Source organism: Delphinapterus leucas, chromosome 10 (genome assembly GCF_059928025.1).
Source record: "Delphinapterus leucas isolate spDelLeu-1000000601 "Yukka" chromosome 10, BTC_Dleu_Yukka2, whole genome shotgun sequence".
NCBI classification, from domain to species: domain Eukaryota; kingdom Metazoa; phylum Chordata; class Mammalia; order Artiodactyla; family Monodontidae; genus Delphinapterus; species Delphinapterus leucas.
This window is the reverse complement of record NC_143138.1, coordinates 35,991,430-36,016,161: the sequence shown is the minus strand read 5'-3', so window position 1 is coordinate 36,016,161 and position 24,732 is coordinate 35,991,430. Positions and strand designations below refer to the sequence as shown.

The 24,732-nt window shown below is 55.0% G+C and overlaps 1 protein-coding gene across 1 annotated transcript in view; it reads left to right on the top strand.

Moving 5' to 3' along the window:
• Positions 1-14,333: 14,333 nt before the first annotated feature.
• Positions 14,334-24,732, top strand: part of GLP1R (glucagon like peptide 1 receptor) — a 35,128-nt gene continuing 24,729 nt past the window's right edge. The window contains exons 1-3 of the mRNA XM_089919868.1: positions 14,334-14,571; positions 19,216-19,410; positions 20,391-20,498. Coding sequence (XP_089775994.1) covers positions 14,334-14,571; positions 19,216-19,410; positions 20,391-20,498 — 541 coding nt within the window. The remainder of the gene's footprint in view (positions 14,572-19,215; positions 19,411-20,390; positions 20,499-24,732) is intronic.

The following is a 24,732-nucleotide window of genomic DNA, read 5'->3' as shown; positions in this document are numbered from 1 at the left end:
TGTGGGTTAGTTTTGATTTGCATTTCTCTAAGAGTTAGCAACGTTGAGCATAAGATGTTATTTTAAAGAACACAGTTCAGCAAAGTGTAAAAGAGAGCAAAAGCATGAAAAATAACTCACTATCCTAAATGAAAAAAATTAGGGAACTATGGAGATCCTTTCCATTTTAGCCAAAAAGCCACTGACAGTTAAAGTAACTCAGTGACTTAATCTTAGGTGCCTAATGGAATCCCTAACGTTTTTAAAGGTTTTAAAAAATGATCCTGCTTTAGACATAAAAAGATGTCACAGGACAGCATTCTGGGAAAAGTGAGGACCTGTAGCATACGTCCAAAAACATGCCTCATATTGAATGGAGAAGGAATCCACCAAGGGTTATCCAGGGCTGTATAGACATTGGCTTATGAGCCTTTTCTACATTTGATAAAAAAAAAACGTGTCCACCCATTAGAAACACTAAACATTTTGCTCCTTCCCTGTCTTGGGTCAGGTTCTCTGGAAACAGACTCTGAGCTGGAGATCTGAGTGCAGGTTTCCTGGGAAGAGCTCCTGGGGACAGCATCTGTCGGGGAGGGAAGGAGGCAGGATTGGGCAGAGGGAGAAACTGGGCTGCGATGCGGTCACAGCAAAGGCCCAAGCCACCCCACGGGGACTGTGGAGCAGGGATGGCCCTGCAGGCAGCCCCACAGGAGCCAGGGGGGTCAAGGGGACTGGGCAGATTGAGTATTCGCAGCCTACGCGCCTGGCAGCTGGGCGAGGTAGAGCCTGGGACTTGAGCGGGACCTGGGAGGCATGGGGTATCCATGGACTACCTTTCTTCCTCCACACTCTTGCTTTTCTCCTCTCATCCTCTTTCTTCACCTCCTTTGATTAGAAAACAAATCATGAACATGTTTTCTCTGGCTTCCTCTTTATGTTCTCCTCTGAGGACCTTGACAACTTCAGTGAGAGTATTTCTGACATCTGCATGCCAACTCCACATCCCTAAAATGAAGGGAGCTTTCCGAGTGCCTGGAGGGGTGAGAAAGAGACCTGAGTGGGTGTGATTCCCGTCCCTTCTGAGTGGCTGGGGAAGAGGGGCGTCCCTGCCTGAGGGAGCCCCCCAGAGCTGAGTGGAGCCACCGGACAGATATTGAAAAACCCTCAAAACACAAAAAACAACTGAAATCTGAAAGCATCAATTCTTCATGACTATTTTGCTCACAGCCTTAAATTTCTAAGAATGTTTTTCTTTTTTGGCTGTGTTGGGTCTTCGTTGTTGCACATGGGCTTTCTCTAGTTGTGGCGAGCGGGGGATACTCTTTGTCGCAGTGCACGGACTTCTCATTGCAGTGGGTTCTCTTGTTTTGGGGCACGGGCTCTAGGGGCGCAGGCTTCAGTAGTTGCAGCATGCAGGCTCAGTAGTTGTGGCTCGCGGGCTCTAGAGCACAGTCTCAGTAGTTGTGGCACACGGGCTAGGTTGCTCTGTGGCATGTGGGATCTTCCTGGACCAGGGCTCAAACCCGTGTCCCTTGCATTGGCAGATAGATTCTTAACCACTGCACCACCAGGGAAGTCCCTCTGAGAATTTTTGAAAGAGAGAACTGTATTCAGTCTTAGAAAACAATGACTTTTGTACCTTAAGCACATGGATAAAAGTCCACTCCATTGCTTCTATCTTCTGGCATCTGGCTTTGACTGCAAAAAGGAACTGTATCCTTTGAATGCTCAAGTCTTGATTTACACACAATATTCTGAGATGAATATAAACACTTTGGAGTCATGCTCAAGAATGAAAATGTTTTTCGTCTACCCTGAATCAGTACCAGCTCCTTAGAAGCTGTTGGTTTATAGCAGATTCTCCCAACCTGTTCCTTTCCCCCCAAAAGGAGCCAGGGAACAGTGGGACTCATACTGCTTCATCCCCTGGTGCTTGTATAACCACCCTTGCTGGGAGTGTGGGATGTGGCAGGCTGACAGGGTTACAGTTGTTTCTTTATAAACAGTTTTAATTGAACAGGTGTCCTCAGGGAGCAGGGAAATTCCTCCTCACTTCACACGTGTCGTGCTGGCAGCTCCCTGCCTTTCCCGGCAGAAGCTGCCTCTCCTCTCATTTTCACTCAGGCTGGGGCTGATTAATTAAAGCACCTCCTCTCCATTTCCAGGCAAAATCCTCATTTGACGCAGGGCAGAATGTTCGATGCTTAAGCCTCTAATTTCCTGGCACCTTCACAGCCTCTTCAAGATGGTGTTTATGAAAGGGGGGCTCTCTTCCCATCTCCCAACTGACAGATTCACAGGTGTTTCTGTCACTGAGACCCCAGCCCCCCACAGACATGTGATCAGGGACTTCAGCCCGGGTCTGAGGGGTCAGGATATCCGTCTGTCATTTGCGGTTTCCACATATTCCTTCCTGATTATGCAAATGCTCCCTCTTTCTATTTGTTCCTCTCCTATTGTCCCCGCAAAGGACATCCAGTGTCCATCATGATGAGAACCTGAATGAGAGGTGGCCAGACAAATAGAAAATACTCCTATTAGTCCTTCTCTCCCTCCCTCTTTTTCTCTTTCTCTCTCTCCCGCTTTCTCTCCAGAGCTAAGAACCAACCGTTAGGCATTTAGCTAGACCACGTCAGAAGCTTTGCCTGTTATGTGTCACCCCCTCTCTTGGGGAAAGCAGTCACTTTTAGTTTTTTTCCATGTTTATGGAATTTTTTTAGAGGATAGACTTGCCCTTTCTGCCTAGTCTGCTTTCTCCAGAAGCCCAAGCCCGTCCCTGGCTGCCGGCAGTCAGCTGGCACAACCAGTGGCACTCCCTGGCGGATTCCGGATCCGACAGCACCCCCAGGTCCCTCCCCTGCTCACGGAACCCTGTGGGACAGCTGGCCCGGGGGATGAGCAGATGCATTTCCTCTTCTGGCCTTGTCCTTGCCTCTCACGTGCCTGCTCTGCCTTCCAGGCTCCTTAGAGGGCAGGGACTGACACCCTCAGAAGGAAGGTGGTGCTCACACTCATTTGCTCACATTACCTGCTCCGGGGGTCGTGCCAGGGGAGGGCACCGCTCGCGGGTCTGTCTCTTCCTCTCAGCCTGGAGGAGGGCATGGGTGGGAAGGAGCCAGAGTGCTGCCTGACATCTTCTAAGAGCCCCAGAAAGGCTCCGGAGCCAATGGCAAAGTGGCAGCAGCCTTCCATACCACGTGTCCCCGAAACAAATGATGTGAGCATTTCCCCTCTTCTGGGGAAAAGCCTGGGCTCTTTTAAAGTTGTCTTGATTAGAGTAGTCTTTTCTTCCAGCATCTTTTTGGGAAACTCCAACTTGACCGACACGTGATGTGCAGATATCCACTACGTCCAGCCATGAGGAGGTCCTGCAGGTCCTCACGCCATGCTTGTCCAAGGGAGTGCGAGTGTGTGTCTCTAGGTCAATTTATGTATTAATTTGTCACTTGGTGCATAATATTTAGCACTGTGATACAAAAAACAAATAAGCCAATCCTATGAGGAATTGATTTTCCCTTCCACATCTGTTCACGGAGACATATATCTAAAGTTTTGCTATTTTAAAAGCCTTCCATACAAACATAATCTAAAATTGCTAGGCTTTGAAGTTTGGGGCTTTTCTGTCGAATGATGTTTATGGACCTGCTCCCTGGAGCCGGGCCACTCATCTTCTGCCTCCAGGCCCCAAAGACGTTGATCACCTCTTGAGTCCTTTTCAACTCATTGCAAATTAACATGATGATGTTGAGCACCTTTTGCGCACAAGCTCCATGCTAACCCTCAGCTAAGATGCAAGAGGGACCCTGTCCCCAGGCGTGTGCCGTAGCAGAGGACACAAACTCTGCACAGCAACAGTCACGATGCAGCCAGAGAGCGATCACGGTCAAAGGTCAAGTGGGCGTGGGAGCGCAGAGGAGAGAGACTGGGCTTTTCAAGTCAAGGGTTGGGCAAGGCCCTTGGAGGAAGTAGAATTTAGGCTGAGCCATGAAGGATGGATGGGACTTGGCCAAAGGAAATAAAAGAGAAGAGCGTTTTAGGGGAAGGGCACAGCAGGAGCAAAGGCCAGATGTGGATGAAGGCAGGCCGACAACGTGACAGCAACCATGACAACAGATCCGGGTTGGCTGCAGCACGGGACACTTGAGGACAGCTGGGGGGGGACCAGGGAGGGTCAAGAACGTTGTGAGAATGACCGTGAATTTTCCTCATGTCTAGGCTTTGCAGTTTGCGATGCTCTTAACACATGTGTCCTCTCATCTGATCTTCGCAACAGTCCTATAGGTGGGCAACGGCAAGGATGATGAGGAAACTGAGACGCAGAGAGCTGAGGCCATCTGCTTTAGGGGACAAAGGAAAATAGCAGAAGAGCCAGGGTGAGAGCCCAGGACTTCCCACGCCTGACCGGGGCTTTTCCCCTAAACCAGGCAGTAGTAGGGAGCCTGCAAGGGAACTTGCTCCTCAGTGCCTGATGGTACTGTACGTTCGTGGAACTTTTGTTTGTTGGTTTGCTTTTCAGGTTTAATTCACTGACTTTTCTTGTGTAAAAGCACCATGAGGTGGCCACCCCCGGATACTCTGGTGTGGGTAAGTGAGTTCCTGAATGGGAGACGTAGGGAACAGTCTCTTTCCAGAGGTCACAGCTATGGCTCTTGGGTGTGATATTGAAGGGGCCTCGGCAAAGCTGACAGAGCTGGCAAAGACCTGCCATCAACAGCAGCTTCCTGGACACAGGGGCCGAGACAATGCCCAGGGCAGGGCGGAGCAGGGCGGGCAGGGATGAGGCTCGTTAGCACAGAGCCGCAGTGTCGTGGCATGTGTGGGGCTTGCTGATCTCCTTCCCCCAGCAGTCCCGCCGCACCAGGATTACGAAAACCGTGGTCAGGATGAAGGCCCTGTGGATGGCAGTGGGTACCTCTTGGGCCACCTGACATCCAGACCGACAGGACTGCTGTAGTCCCCGATGCTTACAATCACCTTGAACATGGTCTACTGGCCAGCCTAGGTCTGCTTTTGAACGAGCATGATCTTTAGAACCTTGTTCTTGAGGGGCATCCCCAGAAAAGTGTCAAAGATCTCAAACTCCTCGAAGGACAGAGAGAAGAGACTTGATGTTCGTGTCCTGGACACAGGCAACCTGGCTTGATGATGCGGACACACTCCTTGTCCTCGATTTGCCTTCACAAGCTCAGGGGCCTTAACCCTGGTGTTGACCACACTGAGACTGCAGCCCAGCTGCTGCCGAAGCCTCCATAGCCTCCCGTTCCAGGACCCCTGGGCCCTCCAGCCCCTCCTGTAGCACCAGCATCAGCTTTTGTCTCGGAGAAGTGTTTGTGCCTTTTTCTATGGCCAAAGTGCCATGCTTGAAATTAATTCTGTGAGCCCATCTCCCCACCCCGAGGAGCTCCGCCTGAGAGCACCTGGGTGGTGGAGGATTGGACGTCTGAGCCATTAGGTGCCGGATAGTCCCATCAGATTTGTTTGCCATCCCGTTTAGCAAATGAGCCAGAAACCAGAGCATGATTGAGTGCATGGAGAGTGAGAGCTTTCAGAACAGGGAAGGAAGTGACTCTTGGCCTCGGGAGGGAAAAAATGAAATAGACTGGGTCCTCAGAAAACGTCACCTGCCGGGCCAAGTCACAGGTCCACTTGAGGCCGGGTCTAGAGATCAGGCCACAACAAGAGAGGGAGACTGTGAGCTTCCTCCAACCATAGGCCAGTCTCGAATCCTGAAGTGTTATCGTGTCACTCGTCAGAGCTAAGAGAAATGACCAGTAATGGGAGCAGAAATTTCTGGGCTATGATCCTGCAGAGGTGCAGGAGACATCGGCCGGGTCAGAGGTCCTACAGTCCTGCAGGCCCAGGTGGCTGCAGCCACTTTAAGCTGGATCCCAGGTGTGACCTGTGAGGTCAGAGTCGAGTCGGCACTCAGAAAGTCAAGGCGTGGTGGTGCGGGTTGCTGGGAGGAGCTGGCCCGGAGACTTTTGGGTTTTCCCTTTTGCATTTGTTTTCTGTTATTCAGGAGAAGGGCGTGAGTGGGTACCACATTCCTATCATGCAAAACTGAGGGCGATGAGTGTGTCAGAGAGTGTGCGATCCAGAAGGCTCCGGGTAAGAGTCGGGCGATTGCTCGTCCTTCCCTGCTTTGGGGGACTCTGCCAGGATTTACGGTGACCTTGACTCAGCCCTGGAGGTGATCCTGGCTCCTGAAAGCCAGTGGCAGCTTCCCCACCCCAGCGCGGAGCCATTCTTTTCAGAGAGAACTTGTGGGGCCTGCAGGTCCCTCCACGGAGCATTTCCTGCCCCGGTCTTTGAGGCCCATGACTGGCTGGTTTGAAGGATGCTACGAGAGGGGACCAGCTGGGGAGAGTTTCTAAGAAAGAGGCTGTTGCCCATGGGCCGGGTAGCCTGTCAGCTGGGGACACCTCTTATTTTAGACCTGGGTTGACAGTTTCATTTCTCATTTTGGTCACAGTGGGTTTCTCCACCATGACGCCATGATGAGGCGCTGAAAGGCTACGGTGAGAAGGCCTGTGTGATGCTTCCTGTTCACTTGATTTCCAAACGTGTGAAGTTTGGCACGTTTCCTCTTTTCCTGCAGAGCTTTAATTCTGTGAAGGGGCAGTGTGGGCTCTGTCATAACCTACCCCCCCTACCCCACCTTCCCTCCGGAGAAAAGGCAAACAGGTGGGAACAGCTGTGGGCGAAGGCTAGAGAGAGATGGATAAGGACAAACAAGAGCCACGGCCACACCATCCAGAATCCCCTTTGCGATGCTGCCATCCACCGACGAAGGGGAGGAAGAGATGGGCCCAGAGTGAGGGGTCTCATTCACCTACTCACAGCCACAAAGAGGGGACCTCCACAAGGCCTCTGCCTGGACTAACCAGCCCTGACCCCAGGGGCACACGCCGGCTGTGTCTGTCGGGTAGATTAACTGCGGTGACAGTTAGCTCCCCAGTCTCAGTGGCTTAACACCATGCAATCCAGGGCAGGTCAGCAGGAAACTCTGCTCCATGCTGTCATCCAGGGACCCAGGCTCCTTCTGTCTTGTGGGCCTTGGAATTCTCCACTGGATCATCTGTGTCCAGCTGGTTGATGGGGGAGGAGAGGGTGTGGAGGATTGTGTGGGAGGTTTTATGGGCCAAACCTGGAGAGAACCTATACCACTTTCCTCCACAATCCCCTGGCCGCACGAAACACCAAGGGAGACTGGGAAATGTGGTCTCCGTGTGTTATAGTTTGAATGGTGTCCCCCTGCAAAAGGTATCTCCAAGTCCTAATGCTCAGTACCTTAGAATGTGACCTTGTTTGGAAATAGGGTCTTTACAGAGGTAATCAAGTTAAAATGAGGTCATTAAGGAGGACCCTAATCCAATATGACCAGCATCCTTATACAAAAGGGAAATTTGGACACAGAGACATGTACACAGAGGGAAGACAATGTGAAGACACGGGGAGAATGCCATCAACAAGCCAAGGATGCCTGAGGCTACCAGAAGCGGGGAGAGGGGCCTGGAGCAGATTCTCCCTCTGAACTCTCAGAAGGAACCAACCCCAACGACACCTTGATTTCAGACTTCCAGCCTCCAGAACTGTGAGACAATACATTTCTATTGTTTAAGCCACCTAGTTTGTGGTGCTTTGTTATAGCAGCCCCAGGAAACAAACACACACCAGATTTGGGGAGCATCCAGCCAGCTCTGCTACGCAATCTTCTTGTTAAAAGGAAGGGGACAGATGGCTCCTAGGGCAACACCTGCCCCCTCACTGGTTCTGCCACTCTCACTAAGCCCCCCTCTGCACGACCCTCTCCCTCTCCTGGGTTTTCTCTCACCTGCTTCCCACTGCTGACACTAATCCCTCCCAGGGGAGACAGAAGGAGCCCCAGTCATTTCTGGCCGGAGTCCCCAAGTGGAGGAGAGAGAGGAATTTTGCTGTTCTCACCTCAATTGCTTTCTCTTCCTTGCTCCACTAACCCTGCCCGCACTTTGCTGAGTGACCTCAAGCAAATCCCCTGACTCTTGTGGGACTCAGTTTCCCTCCCTGTAAAGTGGGAGCAATCACACTGACTTCTCCCTCAACAGAAGAGTCAGTTAGGAAACCGATGCTGTGATACTTTGTGCTGCATCCGCCCAAGAGAGCAATAATCACTGTAGCTCAAGAGGCTATAAATCCTCCCCAGCTGACTGCCAGAGCTGAACAGGACCCAGCACCTGGGAGGCTCGGCTGGGCTGGAGGATGGGGGCCAGCGATAGAGGCACTGCACAGGGGGGAAGGGCCTCTTGGATCCAGCTAGCCTCCCCCCTCCCCCAGACCTGGGGGACTGTGCTGTAGCCACCTGGACCGGGAAGGGATGGACTGAGCTGGAGCCCTGGGCATTAGCAGCCATACCTGCTGCCTTGCTGAGACCTGGCTCAGCTGGGGCAGTGACAGCTGGGAAGATGGAGGGCCATGGGGAATAACAGTGGTGGCAGCGTTAACACTGCCATTTGCCGAGGACTTAGGGGCGCCAGATTCTGGGCAAGTGCTGCTTCTGATCGTCCAACAATCCTGTGAGGTGTGACTGTGGTTGTGCAATCAGTGTGCGAGGTCTGGGAGGGTCGCATCCAGGCTCTCTCGGGCTATCTTGACCTATCTTGGGTTAGTTACTCCACTGCTTTGCACTTTGGGGTCCTCCGTTGTAAAATGGGGAGAAAAATGATCTCACTTCACAACCCAGGGTTGTGGAGCAGAGGACAGGGTTGCAACAAGAGAAGCAGGAAGTGGAGGGGTGGAGCCCTTGCCTCGGGGCATCCCTTGGTGACATTCTCCTTCACTCCGGGAGCTGCTGACAGCCACATTCCCCTGGCTCCTGGCAGAACAGATTCCTGGGCCTGCTCCTGTGGTCTCTGTCTCCTCCTGGCAAACCTTCAGACTCTCCAGGCGATGACTAGGGTGAGGGCGATGGTGAGCATTAAATGGAATAACACTCACGAGGCTCCTGGAACACTGCCCGGCTCAAGGCAAGTACTCAGTAAACATTGGCCTTTATTATTATCCCCATTTTACAGACTGTGAGACCAAGGCTCAGAGATGTCCAGTGAGTGATTGAGCTGGATTTGAACCCAGGACTGACAGAGCTTAAGATCTGTGTGTAAGTGTGTTTGTGTGTGTGTCTGTGTGTCTGTGTGCGCGCGCGCATGTGTATTTATACTAGGCTAGAAGATTTTGGCTCTTTCCTCATCTGGTCCACCAGAATGGGGATATGGTCTTGAACTTTGGAAAATAAACAAGCTTCTTAGGAACCTGGAGCTTGGAAAGGAACCTGAACTATATGGACAAGAGACACCTGTCCTTCTTAGCAGTTCTTTCTTTTCTCCCCATCCCACCCTCTTTTTCCCCTCTACTTAGCCCCTCCCTCCCTCCTCACCCTTCCCCCAAGTGAAAGACTCCTTTCTGCCCACTGGCCAGGCCTTCCCACTGAGGAGAGGGTCCCCTCATCCAGGAGCAAAGGAGGTGGGGGGGCCTGCTCTGGGGTCTGTCTCCACAGGTCCAGGGCCTTTACAGCATCTTTTCCTGAGGTGCACACATCAGTTGCTCCCATTCCCATTTCTGAAAATAACCTGAAAACCAAGTTCTCTTAGTGGAAGCTGAGGGTACCCCACTTTAGGGCCATGGGAGAAGCTTTGGGCATAGGGGTTAGCAGCCAGACCCAGAGGTCTGGGCTGAGGAGGAAGGAGCCACAGGGGAGGTGCTCCCAAGACGGGCTGGCAGAGCTGGAGCCTGTCCCCTCTCCTGCACCAGCCTTCGGGGCAGGTGGACCTGGGGTGAAAGCCAGCATTGCTCTCTGAGAAGCTCATTTGTTATCCCTGAGCCTCAGTCTCCTCATCCATAAAACGGGTATAATAGTACTTGGTCATCAGACTTGAGGAGATCAGGGCACACTAAGCATTCGGCAGCACCTGGCCCAGAGAGGGAACTCAGTACGTGGTACTGATAGCTATTGATTTTGTTCATGGTTAGTGTTAGTCTAGAGAGCTGTATTCCAGCCCTTCCATTCCTATCCCTCTGAGGATACAGACTGCATCACCACTTTTTGCCCAGGACCTAGTTCAGTGTGTGGCTCATGGCAGGTGTTCAACTGATATTTATTAAGTGTAATTTGGAGGTTGATAATTTCATGGTAAAGACTCAGTTCTAGCCCCTTATTTTCCTCTCTCCTCTCCTCTTCTCCCCAACCCCCAGCCCTCATATAGCAGAGCCTGCAAGTCATTTGTCTATCTATCTGTCTATCTATCTATCTATCTATCTATCTATCTATCTGATAATCTATCTATCTGTCTGCCTGTCTATCTATCTATCTTGCCTTCTTCTAGAGTAATAAAAGCCCTAATATTTAACCTTGCCAGTGACTGTTTGGAATTAAGGGTACTCTCCCAGCCTCCTTCAAAGCTAACTGTGCCCATGTGTCTGAGTGGGGACCATGGGGTGCGGAATTGATGGCTGCCTCTTTCAGGATGTGTCCTTACTGGTGGAGGTGCACCCATCTTCCCTTTACTCCTTCCTGCTGGCTGGAATTTGAATATCATGGCCAGAGTTGGAGCAGCCACCTTGGATCATTAGATTGAAGCCCTGAACCATGAGAATGGTGGAAACTGAAAGAACTGGAGACCCTAATGGTCAGGGAGCCTTTGCTCCAGCCCTGGGCTGAACCTCTGGCCTTGCTTTACATAACAGAGCCCTTGGTTATGCCACTGTTATTAGGGGTTTTCTGTCCCTCGAAGCCTAAGTGGCACATAAGGTGACTGTTAGACTGACTTCTGGGTAGAGGAGGGAATAAATGACTCTCAGGTAGTGAGAGGGAGCTTGCAGGACAGGAAGACCTCTCTTGGCAAATGGGAGCCTCTGGTTCCTCCCACTGGAGGCCTCCTCCCCCCTCCCCCTCCCCCTTCCTCCCCTCCTCGGTGCTCTGAGATTTGAGAAGTCCTGTTCTCTCCCTGAGGAGCAGCTACTCCAACAGCTGCTCCCTTTCCCTTTGGAATGGTCCAGACATGCCCCGTGGTAGGTCAAAGCTGAGTGCTGCTGCCCCCCCACTTCCTAATAGTGACATCAAAGTTCTTTTGGGAGAGGGGTGTAATTCCCTTTTCCCACTGGCACTCCACACTGGCTTTAGGGAACAGAAGAAAGTCAGTGCCTTCTTAGCACTGTCTTCCACAGCCCGGGTGAGGGTGAACCTGTGTCCCACCCTACTCCCTGGCCTGCACTGCGTTGGGGGTTGAGGGGAGTGTTACAAAGGCAGGTATAATACAGAGCCTCCACGAAGCAGGGAGACAGAGACGCAGGAGGCACAGAGGACAGCCTTGGGCACACGTTATCCCAGGGACACAGGGGTTATAAGAGCCCCAGTGATTCAGAGCAGGGGCCACGGGGGCTGCGGGAGTCGGGGGACCTTCTAGACCCTCCCCACCGGCAGGGCTCCATTGATCCATTCATTTGTCATTGTCCCCCCAACCTTGGTTGTCCCAGGGCTGCCTTCGGGACAGAACCCGGGAATGAGGAGAGGTCTTGGGGACCGGGTAACCCCTCCGGGTGGATCTGTCTTACTCGCCACTCGCAGCTCTTGGGGTTACACTTTTCGGAAGGGGTTTGACTGGCGGTGTGACCTTGGCCAAGTCCCGTGCGCTTCTCCACCTCAGTTCCCTACGGGGTATCCTGGACAGCTGGCGGGTGGTTTGGCTTTCTTTAGCGGGGGGATCCGGGAGGAAGGCCGGCTGTGGGGTGGGGGCGGCCCGGCTCCTGCACTGCCCGAACCCGAGCGGCGCCAGCCCGGAGCGCAGGGCCCGGGACCTCCGGTCCGGAGGTGGCCGGGCCCAGGGGCCTCCGCGGGCGGGGGCGGAAAGCCGGGACCCACCCGGCCCCTCCTGCGGGCGGGGCAGCCCGGCGCCGGCTCCTCCCCCGCGCCCGCGCCGCCCCGGCTCAGTGGCGCGCGCGGTGCCGCAGGTGGCAGCGATGGCCCAGTCCTGAAAGCCCCGCCATGGCCGGCGCCCCCGGGCCGCTCCGCCTGGCGCTGCTGCTGCTCGGGGCGGTGGGCAGGGCCGGCCCCCGCCCCCAGGTGAGACCCGCGGGCCCCGGGGCGGGGGAGGCGGCGGCGTGGGCTGCTGCGGGCGCGGCGTCCGGGCAGCGGCGGCCGCGACTTGAGCGAAACTCCGCGACCGCGGGCGGCGGGAACCCAAGCCTCGGGGAGTGGGACCTGGAGAGTTGGGTGTCGGAGGTGGGGGCTCGGACGGCGGACGCCTCCCGCAGCCCCGGCCAGGCGCCCCCTTCCTGGCCGCCCGGGCCCCTCTGCCGGGCCACCGGCTGTCCCGCGGCCGCCGTGCGCTGACTTCTGCGCCGCATCTCCCCCCGACCACTTTCCCAACTCCGTCTGCCGCAAACCCGTGCCAGCGGCCCGGCCACAGGCCGAGCTCCCCGACCTCCCCTTTTCCACTGTGCCCCAGACCCCTCCCCGCCGTGCCCCGCTCACTATCAAAGACCCCCTGGGAAGGCAGAGAGGCCTGGGCGTGGACCCCCAGCTCTATCCCTTCCCCCCAGCCCCCCAGCACAGCCTTTGACTCATAGCCCCAGGTACCCTGCGGTGGCAACTTGCTGTCCTTCCCCCTGACCTCCCAGCTGGAACTCGAGAGCCACCCCTGTTCCCAGCTCCGCGCCAAGGCAAACGCTAGAAGGCTCCCTGCTCCTCTAGAAGCAGGCAGGCCTCCCCTCACACACTCGCCTGACACACCCCCATTTTGACCCCCTTGGTGGTCAACATGCACCAGAGCCCATACTGGGACACGTGGAGACACCTTGGCCTCCTGGATGCCCTTGGAGGGCTGACCACAGGTGGACCCCTGCAGCCCCTCTCTGCCTTTCCTTCCTCCAGGCTCCTGGGCTGGGGGCTGTGGTCAGCCTGCTTTAGGAGAGAGGAGTTGTCCAGAGATGCTGTGAGATGCTTGAGCAGAGAGGAGGTGCAGGCTTTCCTATGCCAGAGAGCCGTGTCTTCCCGTGACCTCCCACTCTTACCCCCAGACCTGAAGAGCTTTGGGGAGGGGGCTTTCACAGGCCTTGAAATTTGTCCCAGCGCAGGTGGAAGGCGGGAGGAGGGGTCTTTGATGAGTGCCGACTCCACCCCTGGCTGAGAATCCAGATGTGGACAGATATGCCTCCCAGCTAAGGTGCCAGCCCTTCTTCAGCCCCCACGTTTTTTTCCAGACTCATTCCCTCCCTCTCCCTGTCCCCAGCCCAGCTACTGCCCCAGCTGCAGGAGGCATCTCCTTCCACACCACTGTCCCCCTGACGCTCAACCAGACTTTGGCCTCCCTGGTGTGCGTGGGATCTTTTGGGAGCCAGAACTGCAGACCCACTACCTGCTTCTTTCTCACCTCCTCCTCCGGCTGGGGCAGGGCTGGGGCGGAAGGCTCTGCTGCCTGCTCCCATCCTGCTCCAGGCCATTTGCAGACTGGCTTTGGATTAAGGGAAGAGGAGAGGTTCTGAATGCTGCCTGTCTTCTCCCCAGAGTTCCTCTGCCCAGAGGAGTCAGGCTCCTTGAACCTGCCCTTTCTTCCCACCCCTCATTCCTCAGCCCTGGGCCAAAAGCCCAATATCCTGGGGCCATAACAGTCCTGAGGTGACAGAGAAGGGCAGGATGAGCCAGGCTGTGAGCAGAGAGGGGGAGCTTCGGGGGCTGCCCTGCTGTGAGCATCCCTGACCCGTGGAGATCTGAGTGACAGGCTTTGAGGTCAGACTGCAGTAATTGCGACACAACCTCATGCCCGCGTGTGACTCTAAACAATGGTGAATTCTGTAATCTATTTTCTGTTCATGAGATCAGCAAGACTAGGTTGCTCCCTTCATGTCACTGCCGGTGGGGACGAATCTCAGAAAAGGAGGGTTCCCTGTGTAAGGTGAACCCAGCAGTCCAGGAACAGAGAGGACAAAGGGGTGCGGGGCTGGGCTGGTGCCTAATACCTGCTCACCCAAGTGGGACTGAAGGGAAAATGGAGTGAGCTGCCCACAGTCAGGCTGGCCAGGCTGGAAGGGGGTGCCGGCAGGAGGGTGGCAGAACTGACCTCTGAAGAAGGGGACCTAGGTTACTCCTTCATTGTTGCCGGGAAGGACCACCCCCTCCCCTATAATTTTCCTCCGCAAGACCCCTGTGAGGGAGCTGGTCTACTGAGGAGACGGGCAAGACTTTGACACTCCAAATTAGAACCAGACAAAACCGGGTTCAAATATCAGGTCTGCGGTTAGCTGGTGATCTTGGGCAGGACATCTGACCATCCGGAACCTGTTTCCTCATCTGTAAATAGGGATCACCAGCCCTGCCCCATGGGGTAATGGAGAGGGTTGGGACGCTGGCGCCCAGAAATGGCAGCTTTAGTCACTTGGGGGATCTGACCCACTTGTCCTCGGGAATCTGGAAGCCTTCTCCAGGGCAGGGGAAGAGGGCTGGGAGGGGGGCTGTCAGAGGCCCCGTGCCTCTGCACTCTAATGAAGGGTGGACGGAGTCCAGGGTGCGCGGCGGTCACCGTGGACTTTGTCCTGAGCTGGGCTCCCTCCCAGACATGGAGTCTGGTGGGGGCCAGGGCAGAGCAACCAAGAAACCACATCCTGCCCTTGGATGCCTTGCTCTGAGGAAGAACAGGCTGCTCCTTAGCTGCAGCATGCCCCTGAACAGATTCCTCTGTGTGCGTGTGAGATAGAGAGATACAGAGATACAGGATAGAGACAGGTAGAGAGAGAGACAAAGAGAGAGGGACCAGGGGGAGAGGGGTGTGGGCTGTATGAACCCCTGTTTCTCCTCTGTACTTGTATGTGACCCTCTGTATGACAGCCTGCCTGTGAGTCCCCGTGTATGAAACATCTCAGCATGTCATTGTGTGTCTGACAGTGTGTATGTGTTTGTGACTCCAAGTGTGATACTGCATCTATGGGAAGTCTGTGTGTGTATGAGAGAGGCATCTTAGTGTGTGAATGAGTGTCTGCCAGTGTGTGTCTGTGTGTGGGTGAGAAAAGTGTGCTTGTGACAGAATGTGTGTCTGTTTCTCTGTACTTATGCATGTGACAGTGTGACTTTAGTATATGTCAGTCAAGGGGTGTGTGTGTGTGTGTGTGTGTGTGTATGTGTGTGTGTACCTGACAGTCTATGTGTTCATGTGTGGGAGAGAGACTCCGTGTCATGTCTTAGTATGTAAGCATGTGCTCCACACACGTGTGGTAATGTGTGTGACAGTGTATCCATGTGAGGGGTCTGGTGCACGTGAGAATGTGTGTGTGTTCTTCCCTTCCCTGCCCTTCTGCTCATGTATCTGGAGTCTATAAGGAAAAAAAATGGAGCCAAGAGCCCAGGGTCCAGCAGCACCATCCCTCCAGGTCTCAGAGGGCCTCGGGGATGGTTGGGCTCTGGTAGTTGGGCAGAGAAGAAGGAGGCAGGGGTCCTGGGAGGAGCTGCAGGGAAGATGCAGGGCTGCATCTGTTGGGAGGCGCCAGAGTTGTCATGGGAGCCCTCTTTTTCCTTTGGGGAGGCCCTCTCCCATTTTTCCCACCTTAGTGGCCTCTCTTTCCTCCTTCCCCTCTATCAGAAAGGTTCCCAGAAAAGGAAAGAATCTGGTGCACTTATTCACACTGAGAAATGAAACTGCTGGAGGGATTCTTCACATTAGCAGCCAGTGTTTGGAGAAAGCATGCCGTCCTGGGGTGTTGGAAAGCCCCTCACCCTCTCCACATCCTTCTCTTCCTGCTCTTCTTCCTTAGAACACTGCTCACTCGTACAGGGCTGGATAATTCCTAAAGGTTTCCACTACTTTATCTTGCTGGATCTGTACAGGAACTCTTTGAAAAGAACGATATGCCCATTTTACAGATAAGGAAACTGAGGTCCCAGAAGATTAAAATTTGTCCCATCAGTCCCACGTTAACAGACAGAGCTGGAATTTAAACCAAGGACGTGTGACTCTCTGTCCAGTGCTCTCTTCTGCCCACCACTCCTTCCTGGCATCTTCTTTGTCACCTCCTGCTTCCTTCCCAAACACCTGGATCTAAGAGACGCCCTCTTCTTACTGTAAACTCCGCCCCAGGCGTTGTCCCTATTTGCCTTTACCCCCGCATCAGAGAACTCCCATGAAGCCTGGTGAGTCCTGATTCTAAAAACTGCCAAGCTGCCCTCACCCTGGTCCGCTGGGCCCCCCACTGCTGCCCTGATCTCCCGGCCAGCTCTGCTGCCTCTGAGGGGCAGGGGCCTCCACCACTGCATCCTCCCCACCACTTACCACCCCCAGCCCCTCCTCACCAGGCCTGGAGCGGGGACTCACATCACAGGAGGATGAAATGGGTCCGAGGCTGGTGGGCAGGGCCTTGCCCCTCCTCACAGTTCCTTGCCCTCGGGCATGGAGGCTTTGCTAATGGCTATGTTGCAGCTGGAAGATGCCACAAATTAAGCAGGATGATCGGTCCTTGGCAGGAAAATATGCTCCTTTCCTCCTGCTGGGAGTTTGTTGTTCCTAGAAATGAGGGAGGGGTGGGACCCGGACTCCCCAGGAAGCCTGGCCGCCCAGTCTGCTCTGCCGTCTCCTGTCAACAGCAGAAATTGAAGACAGCTGCCGTTGACTGTGGATTTTCCACGTGCCAGGGGCCCTTCTAAGCATTAACTCACTTAATGCTCACGGGGAGGCAGGGACTATCGTTATTCCCAATTTGTGCAGGTGTGAGCTCAGGCTAGAAGTTAAAACTCTTGCACAAGGTCACAAACTTAATTTACGGGAGAGCCAGGGTCAGGCCTGGCTCTGAGCCCAAAGCCAGGGCTATTCACGCTTCTCTGTGTAACTGTGTTCCCCTGAGCCCCTGGCCCCTGCTGCACCGGGTGACCCCAGCCTCGTTCCAGACCGGAGCCTCACATCTGTCCCAGGTCCTGCCTACTGCTCTCTCCCTGGCCCAGAAAATTCTTCTGAACATCAGTCCAAGGCTGTCTTCTGCTTGCTCACCAGAGCACCGACGTCCCCACTTATGCCCCTTCGTTCCTGCTGGGTCCTCCTGCTGAAATGCCCACCCTCTGCCCTTGCTGGGCCCAGTCTCTCCCTACACCCCTTCCCTTCGCCAACCCCAGCTCACAATCCCCGGTGTCCCCCAGGGCTCTCAAGTCTTCACCGAGCCCTGCCCCAGCCATTCCCTGAGCACTTTCACCGCTGCCTTCTCTGCTGTGTCCTGAAGAGCATTTGCTCCCACCCCACCCCCGAGTAGCCTGGGGACTGTCTCAGGCCAAGGCTCTGGCCTTCATCTCTGCGCTCCCCATGTCCCCCCAGTCCGTCCCCCCACCCAGAGCCTGGTACAGTATTCCTTCCATAAACGCCAGGTGGGGAGAGGCCAGAGGTCTGGTAGTTCGTGTGTTTGGGCAGGGCGGGTGCGGTGAGCAGTATTTGGAGAACTTCAGCTGGGGCAGGAGGCAGACGGTGGACCCCTGTTGTCAGGAAGCTGTCTCAGGGGGGACACAACCCCTGTTCTTAAGGAGTCCCAGCCTGAGGGCGACACAGCCCTGCCCTCAGGGAGCCCCCGTCTGAAGATGGTTTCTTGTCCGAGGCTCTGCTCCGAGCAGGTGACAGGGCTGCCTCTGTCTCGAGGCTCTCCGGGGCGCTGGTGGCCAGGCTGGCTTCCCGGTGCTGTCCTTTGCCTTTCTCTCCACCCTGAGACTTCTGGTTCCCATGGGCTTCCTAGTCCGCACTCCCTGCCCCAGACACACCTTCTGCCCCAGTTCCCAGCAGCGACCTTGCTTGCTGCCTGCTTTCCTCCATTCCGGGGAGGAGAAGGAAAGCGGGCGGGGGTCGGGGGGTGGATCCCCCAGGACTGGCACTAGTGAAAACTGCGCTGACCCCTCAGTTGTAGCTAAAATTGACACTGCCTTCGCTGTTGGGTTTGATTCCTTACTTATTTGTTTAACAAATACACTTGACCTTTGCGCTCAGAAGAGCACTGTCTTTCAGGTAGCTCTGCCTGTGGCCTCAGCACACTTACTCCAAGACTGTCCCCTTAGCTTGTCAGGCAAGCTTTGTCCCCTCCCTAGGGCTTCCTGTGCCGCCAGGGATGAGCCCAAGGCAACCTGTGTCTTTATGGGAAGCGTCTTGTAAGCCCCAGCGCAGCCTAAACCTGGGCAGGATTACCCGGAAACCAGATCCAGTGTGCTTAGGGCGCCACGCGTCAAGGGTGGTGCAAACTCCCAAAATGAAGCTGTTTTAATTTCAGCACGCATGTATGTTTTTGTGATTTCAAAGAGTGAAATTTTGTTTTAAATTATGTATAGGTCCTAAATTTTATACAAGGGGCTCCCTGGTCATCTGTGTGTCTGCAGGCTCTAAAGGAGGAATATTTATAATCTTAAGCCTGTTCAGGAAAAAATACAAATAAAAAAGAAACATAGTCCCAAGACGTATCTAAAGAAGTACACTAAAAGGTCTGGGCGTGGATAATTCTCACTTGGGTGCATCTGCTTGGGTCTCTGCTAAAAAGCCAGTTCTGTTACCTTATCTATTCACAGAGAGGGGGACCCCTCCCATTGCAGACCCAATCTCTGTGTTCTGGAACTTTTCTGACCCCTTCACCCCATGTCCTCAGGACTTCTCCTGCACTTGATAGAGCTGAATATTTGATCTGTGGTGTTATGCTACAAGGAGACGGTGGGGGTCATGTTGACCTCCCAGGTAACATGACTGCATTTTGCAGGAGGGATGCTAGTGGTCAGCATTACCAGCGCTGAATCCCACCTCAGCCCACACCTTCCACTGCTGCGTCACACTCACTGATCTGGGAGACTCCAGGTCCTAGCCTTAGCTCTGCTCCTTGGGGTGCTGTGTGACCTTGACTGAGCCCCTCTCCCACTCTGGGCCTGCGTGTTGCCTTCAAGACTGATGGATGAAAGTGTGAGAACCTCGCAGGAAGGCTGACTGGGTGCTGGAAAGGAGCCTGTGGCAGTCACAAAGCCCAGGGCCCTCAGGAACGCTCTCTGCTGGGTGAGGGCAGATGAAACCATGAATGAGACACACACCCAGCCAGTGGCCCTTCCCCCGCTCACCCCCAACAGTGTCCTTTCAGTAGCCACTGGCTGGACATTTACTACACCCCAGGCTGTGCCCTGGGAGGGATAAAGATATAAAAACATCCACCTGGAGCCCCTCTTTGTGTTGTCACCCTCTTTCAGAGATGGCCAAAGCCTGTGGAGTTTGGGGCTCTAAGGTCCCCTGGACATCAAGAAACCAAGTGTGTGTGTGGGGTTGGGCATAAAAGAGAGGTTGGTTGGACCTAAGGGGCCCCCTTTTCTTTCTTCTCCCCAGGGTGCCACCGTGTCCCTCTCAGAGACAGTGGAGAAATGGCGAGAATACCGACGCCAGTGCCAGCGCTTCCTGACCGAGGCTCCGGCCCCAGCCACAGGTGAGTGCACCCAACCAGCTCTCCACGGCGTTGGGAGGCCCCACGCCTGGCTGGGCATCATTTGCCTCTCTAGGACCCCTCATCTACCCTATGCCTTGGGGTGCGGCCTCGTAGCTGCTGTGTTCCCCCTCGCCCCTGACTGGGGCCCCTCAGGAGCAGACATCTGGCCTTTCTATTCTGCATCCTCCTCAGCACTTCCCAGCCTGTGCCAGGGCAGGAGGCCCAACCCACGTACTTATAGCAATAAACGTTTAGGGGGAGTGACATACAGAATGGACTTGAGGACGCGGGGAGCGGGAAGGGTAAGCTGTGACGAAGTGAGAGAGTGGCATGGACATATATACACAGGGAGATCAGCTCGGTGCTTTGTGAACACCTGGAGGGGTGGGATAGGGAGAGTGGGAGGGAGATGCAAGAGGGAGGGGATATGGGGATATATGTATACATATAGCTGATTCACTTTGTTGTACAGCAGAAACTAACACACCATGTAAAGCAATTATACTCCAATAAAGGTGTTAAAAAAAAGAAAAAAAAGAGCGGAGGATTGATAGGCCTGTGTTCCAGTCCTGACCTGCAGTCATGACCCAGTCACCTGAGGAGGGTTCTCTTAGCCTGGAGAGCTACCGTCCCCCTCATCCGTGGTGTGTAATTTAATAACAGGCCCACGAGGATCGTTTATTGAGCACTTACTATGCTCAGTTATCTATGCTAGCTATGCTGTTTGTCCCCACAAAGCCCTGTGGGCTGGGGATCAACCCCATTTTCCAGGTGAGAAAACAGAGACCTTAAGTACTTTGCTGCAAGTCCCACTGCTGATAAGTGGCACCTGCTGGGTGGGAATGTGCTGGGTGGGTAGGAAGCCTCAGTGGAGGTGAGCCGAGCACAGGTTTCTGCCGGGCAGCCTCCCCGGTGGGGAACTTTGGGGGGAAGTGCCCCAGCCAGGCTGGGACTCAGATGCCATCGTCCCGCTGCACCAGGCCTGTTCTGCAACCGGACCTTTGATGACTATGCCTGCTGGCCGGATGGGCCGCCGGGCTCCTTCGTGAATGTCAGCTGCCCCTGGTACCTGCCCTGGGCCAGCAGTGGTGAGTTCCCTCCCCCACCCTGTGCCCAGGAGGCTGGGGTGGGAGTGGAGTTGGCACGGGGTTCGTGCCGCCTCCTTTCCCCTGAGACGCAGCCTCCCTGCTCCAGGAGGTCTTTGGGCCTCCTCCTGGTGGTCTGCCTTTCTTTCCCTGGGGGTGGGGAGCAGTAGGGGGTGGCATCCGGTGTAACCTGGGCCTGAGGCCCATCTGGCAGGTGGGGTCTGCGGGGAAATCGTGGCGTCTGACTTAAGAAAGAAATGAGCACCCTCCTGCATCAGGAAAGGAGTCAGGTAGGAACAGTTCCTGGGGGTTCGGTGTGGGGTAGGGTTACTCGGAGGTGTCATTGCTCTGATGTATGTGTGTGTGTGTGTGTGTGTGTGTGCGTAATGTGTGTGTTTGTAGGTGCCGCCCACCTGGTAGTGGCCTGTAGCCACCTCCTGACTCTTCAGGGGTTCACTGCTCAGATGAACCCAGACGGGAGTAGTGATCGGGGGCTTGGTGAAGTTGCCCCCCAGGCCCTCCCCGGCTCACTCCTGTCTGCAGGGGACAGCCTGCACTGGGAAAGCTGAGACTCTTTGGAGTACAGAGATCTGCAGGGAGAGCTCTGACTGGAGGGGGAGTTAATGTGCCCCCCAACACCCACCCACCTGTCCCAGGCACCAGGGAGGCTAACAGGAGACAAGCGCCCTTGCCTCAAAGAGCTCACAGTCTCGGGACGGGAGAAAGGGTACTACCTTATAATAATGATGTTAAGTACCTGCTATGTGCCCAGTCCTGCCCTAAAAGCCGAGTATTCAATTAATCTTTACAACTACCCCGTGGGTATGCTTGTTTTGTACAGATAGGGAAACTGAGGCCCCAGAAAGTTTAAGTCACTCGCTCCAGATGACGTGGTAAATGGCAGGGCCAGGATTTGAAGCCAGCCTGTGCTCTTAATTACAGTGCACCGAAGGGGCCTGAGACCAAGCAGAAACTGGCCCGGAAGCAAGTGTGATTGAGGTCATACTCTGGGAAGCGAGAGGGCTTCCTGGGAGAGGCAGCCCCTTAGCGGAACATCAGGGCACCTGGCAGGGCCCACCTCAGAACACAGGACTGGAGTCAGATGAAGCCCAGGCAGGAGTCCTGAGGAGACTCTCTCCTGCTGTTCCCTCCCAGTGTACCCACCCCACCCTGAGGTGCACAGGGAGAGCCTGGGCCTGGAAAGAGGCAGGCGCCTGCGTAAGACACAGAGCGGATCAGTGCCCTTCACACAGCATTTCTGCGGCCAGCTGTAAGCACTTTACACACCTACACTCATTTAACCCTCACACAACCCTGCGAGGCAAGCACTCTGGTGACCCTCCCCTTTTACAGAGGAGGAAACTGAGGCACAGAGATGCTAAGTGACTTTTCCAAGCTCACACAGCAAGTGAGTAGCAGACCCAGGAATAAGCCGAGGAGTCTGGTTTAGAGTAAGCATGTTTCACTGCTACACCAGGCTTCCTCCAGTGTGCAGGCATGTATGTGTGCATGTGTGTGTGTTCCTGTGCACGTGGCTCTGGGCATGGGGACAGGCGAGTGGCCTGGGCCTCTGCTGGCTGGGCACACCCCGAGGGAGAGCGGTGAGCTGCCTGCCCTCTCCCTGGAGATGAAAACGTCGAGTTGTACAATCTTATGGTTCTGCCTGATGCTGCTCTGAGTGGCTGTGTGAGCTTGAGTGAATTTCTAGACCTCTCTGTGCCTCAGCTTGCCATGTGGGAGATGGGATAAAGCCAGGTGATGGGGGTGTTGGGAGGATTGTAGGTTCTTGAAAAATGGTTGCTGTTAATTTCTTCCACCTACCTGATTTACCTCGTCCACTTCCCGCAATACGCACACTTTCCTTGCTCCCCAGTGGTTTGGGACTGGCTGTCTGTCCAGCTGGGGCCGGGCCTCTAGACCCCAGGGAGCCAGGCGCAGGACAGGGCCCATCACTCAGCACTAAGCTGTCCCCAGCTCTGCCTGCCGCTCGCGGCTCCATCCATCACCTTTAATTTTATTTGAGCAGGAAATAGGTCGTGGTGGTGCCCGTTTATGAGCGAACACGGTTTTATTGCTTTCTCTGTGAAGATAGCGGCCACTGTGCAGGCCCCTTGCCAGCCCCCGCCCCCCTCCCCTGACTCACCAAGCTAATTCACTCCCTTTTCTGACACGTGGCATCACAGACTCTGCCTCCCTCTCCCCTCTCTCTGAGTTAGGGACCTGCAGAGACACCCACCGTGGGCTCCTGCAGCATAATTGCTGTCTCTGGCCTGTCCTGGCTGTTCCGCTTGGCAGAAGCTGGCACTAGGGGCTCCCCTCACCCCTTCCCAGAGCATGGGGGAGCAGGAAGGGGGCAGTTCTGGAACTTCCTTGGGCTGATCAAGGGGGTAGACTGTGGAAAAACGTCGTAGTGGGAGTTCGAAGTGGGGAGAAACAAGGGGGACGGGTCTCAGGCAGGGTCCTGGCAGAAAACACACTCAGCTGGGAATTTGAAAAGAATTTAATGGAGGGGCCACTTCAGAGGCTGGCAGGGTTAAGGGGCCAAAGAGGCACATAAAGCACCAAGGACCACAACAGTGGGAAGCTTTAGCATCCCTAGATCCACGTGGGGCAGGAACAGCTGGAGGTCGTGGTGATGCAGAGGCCACCAGCAGGGCAGGGCCTTGGCCACAGAGGGGCAATGCCACTGCCAGAACCTCAGAATCAAGGCAAGAAGGGAGCAAGGGAGAAATACCCCAGCCTCTCTCTCCTTCCACCCTCCTACCTTTCTGCTGGTGCCTCCCATTGGCCAAACCCAGCGGAGGGCAAAGAGCCCAAGTGATGCTGTCCACAGGGGTCAGCCTTCTGGGGTGCAGAGCAGGGAAGAAGCATGAGTGACTAGAGAAAGAATTAAATTCAGAACAATTCCCTGGGGCAGGTCTGTGTCAGGAGCTGGGGATGTCAGTGAGACCTTAGGGGTGTGTGAGTATGTGGGTGTTGGGGAGAAGGGGTGACCTTCCCCATGGGGCTGAAGAGGTCACCTCAGGGGCCTGGGAAGTGGTGCTGAGGGAGGTCAGGGCCACCTCTTCTGTCTGGGGTGTGGCACCAGGAAGGCTTCCAGAGGGAGGTGATATCGGGGCCAAGCCTGGAAGAACAGGCAGATGGAGAAGGGGGAAAAAGTGCCCTCCAGGGAGGGAGGATGTCAGGCTCAGAGATGGGGCCAGGCCAGGCCTCAGAACTATACAGTATCCCAGGGAAGCCAGCCAAGTCCTTGGATTCTGACCCCTCTAATTCAGAACTGGGGATTGTACAGAGAGGGTGGGAACAGGTGAGTCAAGGAAGGAAGGCGTTCAAAGGAGATGCCTCGCGTCCACAAGATTTTCTCTGTAAACCAGAAGGCTGGAGTGGCTTCAGAGAGCCTGTTGCCACCCGAGTGCCCTCCAGCAGCCTTGTTTAACCACAAACAGCTGATCTGCTCATTACAAATCATTCCAGTCTCATTAGCTGCACCCCCTTCTGATCCCTACCTGTTAGCTTGGTTCTAATTATAGGAGAGTCATAAAATGTTTTAAAAATTGTCTATAACTCACAGTTCTTGGAAACTCTGACAGGTGCCTCCCTTGAGCTTTTACAGCAGGCCCGGGTTGCCAGAGGGAAACCGAGGCCCCAGCTTGGCCCTGGAGGAGCTCCGGCTGAGGCTGTGTCCTAACCTCCAGCCCGCCCCCAGCGAAGGGGTACTCTTTTGAGGAATTGGTGGGGGCAGAGGGGGTGGCAGCAGGTCTTTCACTGTGACTCTGTTTTGAAGACCAACCAGGTACCAGGCACTTCACATGCTTTATCTCCTAATCCTCACACCACAGACCTGGGAAGTTATCAGGGTTCCCATTTTACAGATGAGGAAACTGAGACCTGGGGAGGTCTGCCCAAGGTCCCATAGCTGGTTGAGGGCAGAACCAGGATTGACCTTGAGTCTGTCGTTCAGCACCCGAGCTCCTTCTCCTAGGCTGTGATGTGATGCGTTGCCCCTCACCCCCACCCCAAGCGGACACCTTCAGTTCGAGCCCTGCCTTTGACCCTCATTCCAGCACTCTGGGGAGGGCCTATGACTGCCCGCTTTGAATCTTGGCTTCCCGGCCCAGGAGATGATGGGGGCCCAGGAGCCCATGCTGGCCATTGCTGTTGCCAGGATGCAGGAGCTAATGGATTCATGAGCGGCTCTCCACAGCCCTGAGTGCCCGCGTCCACGTGGAAGGGCGGC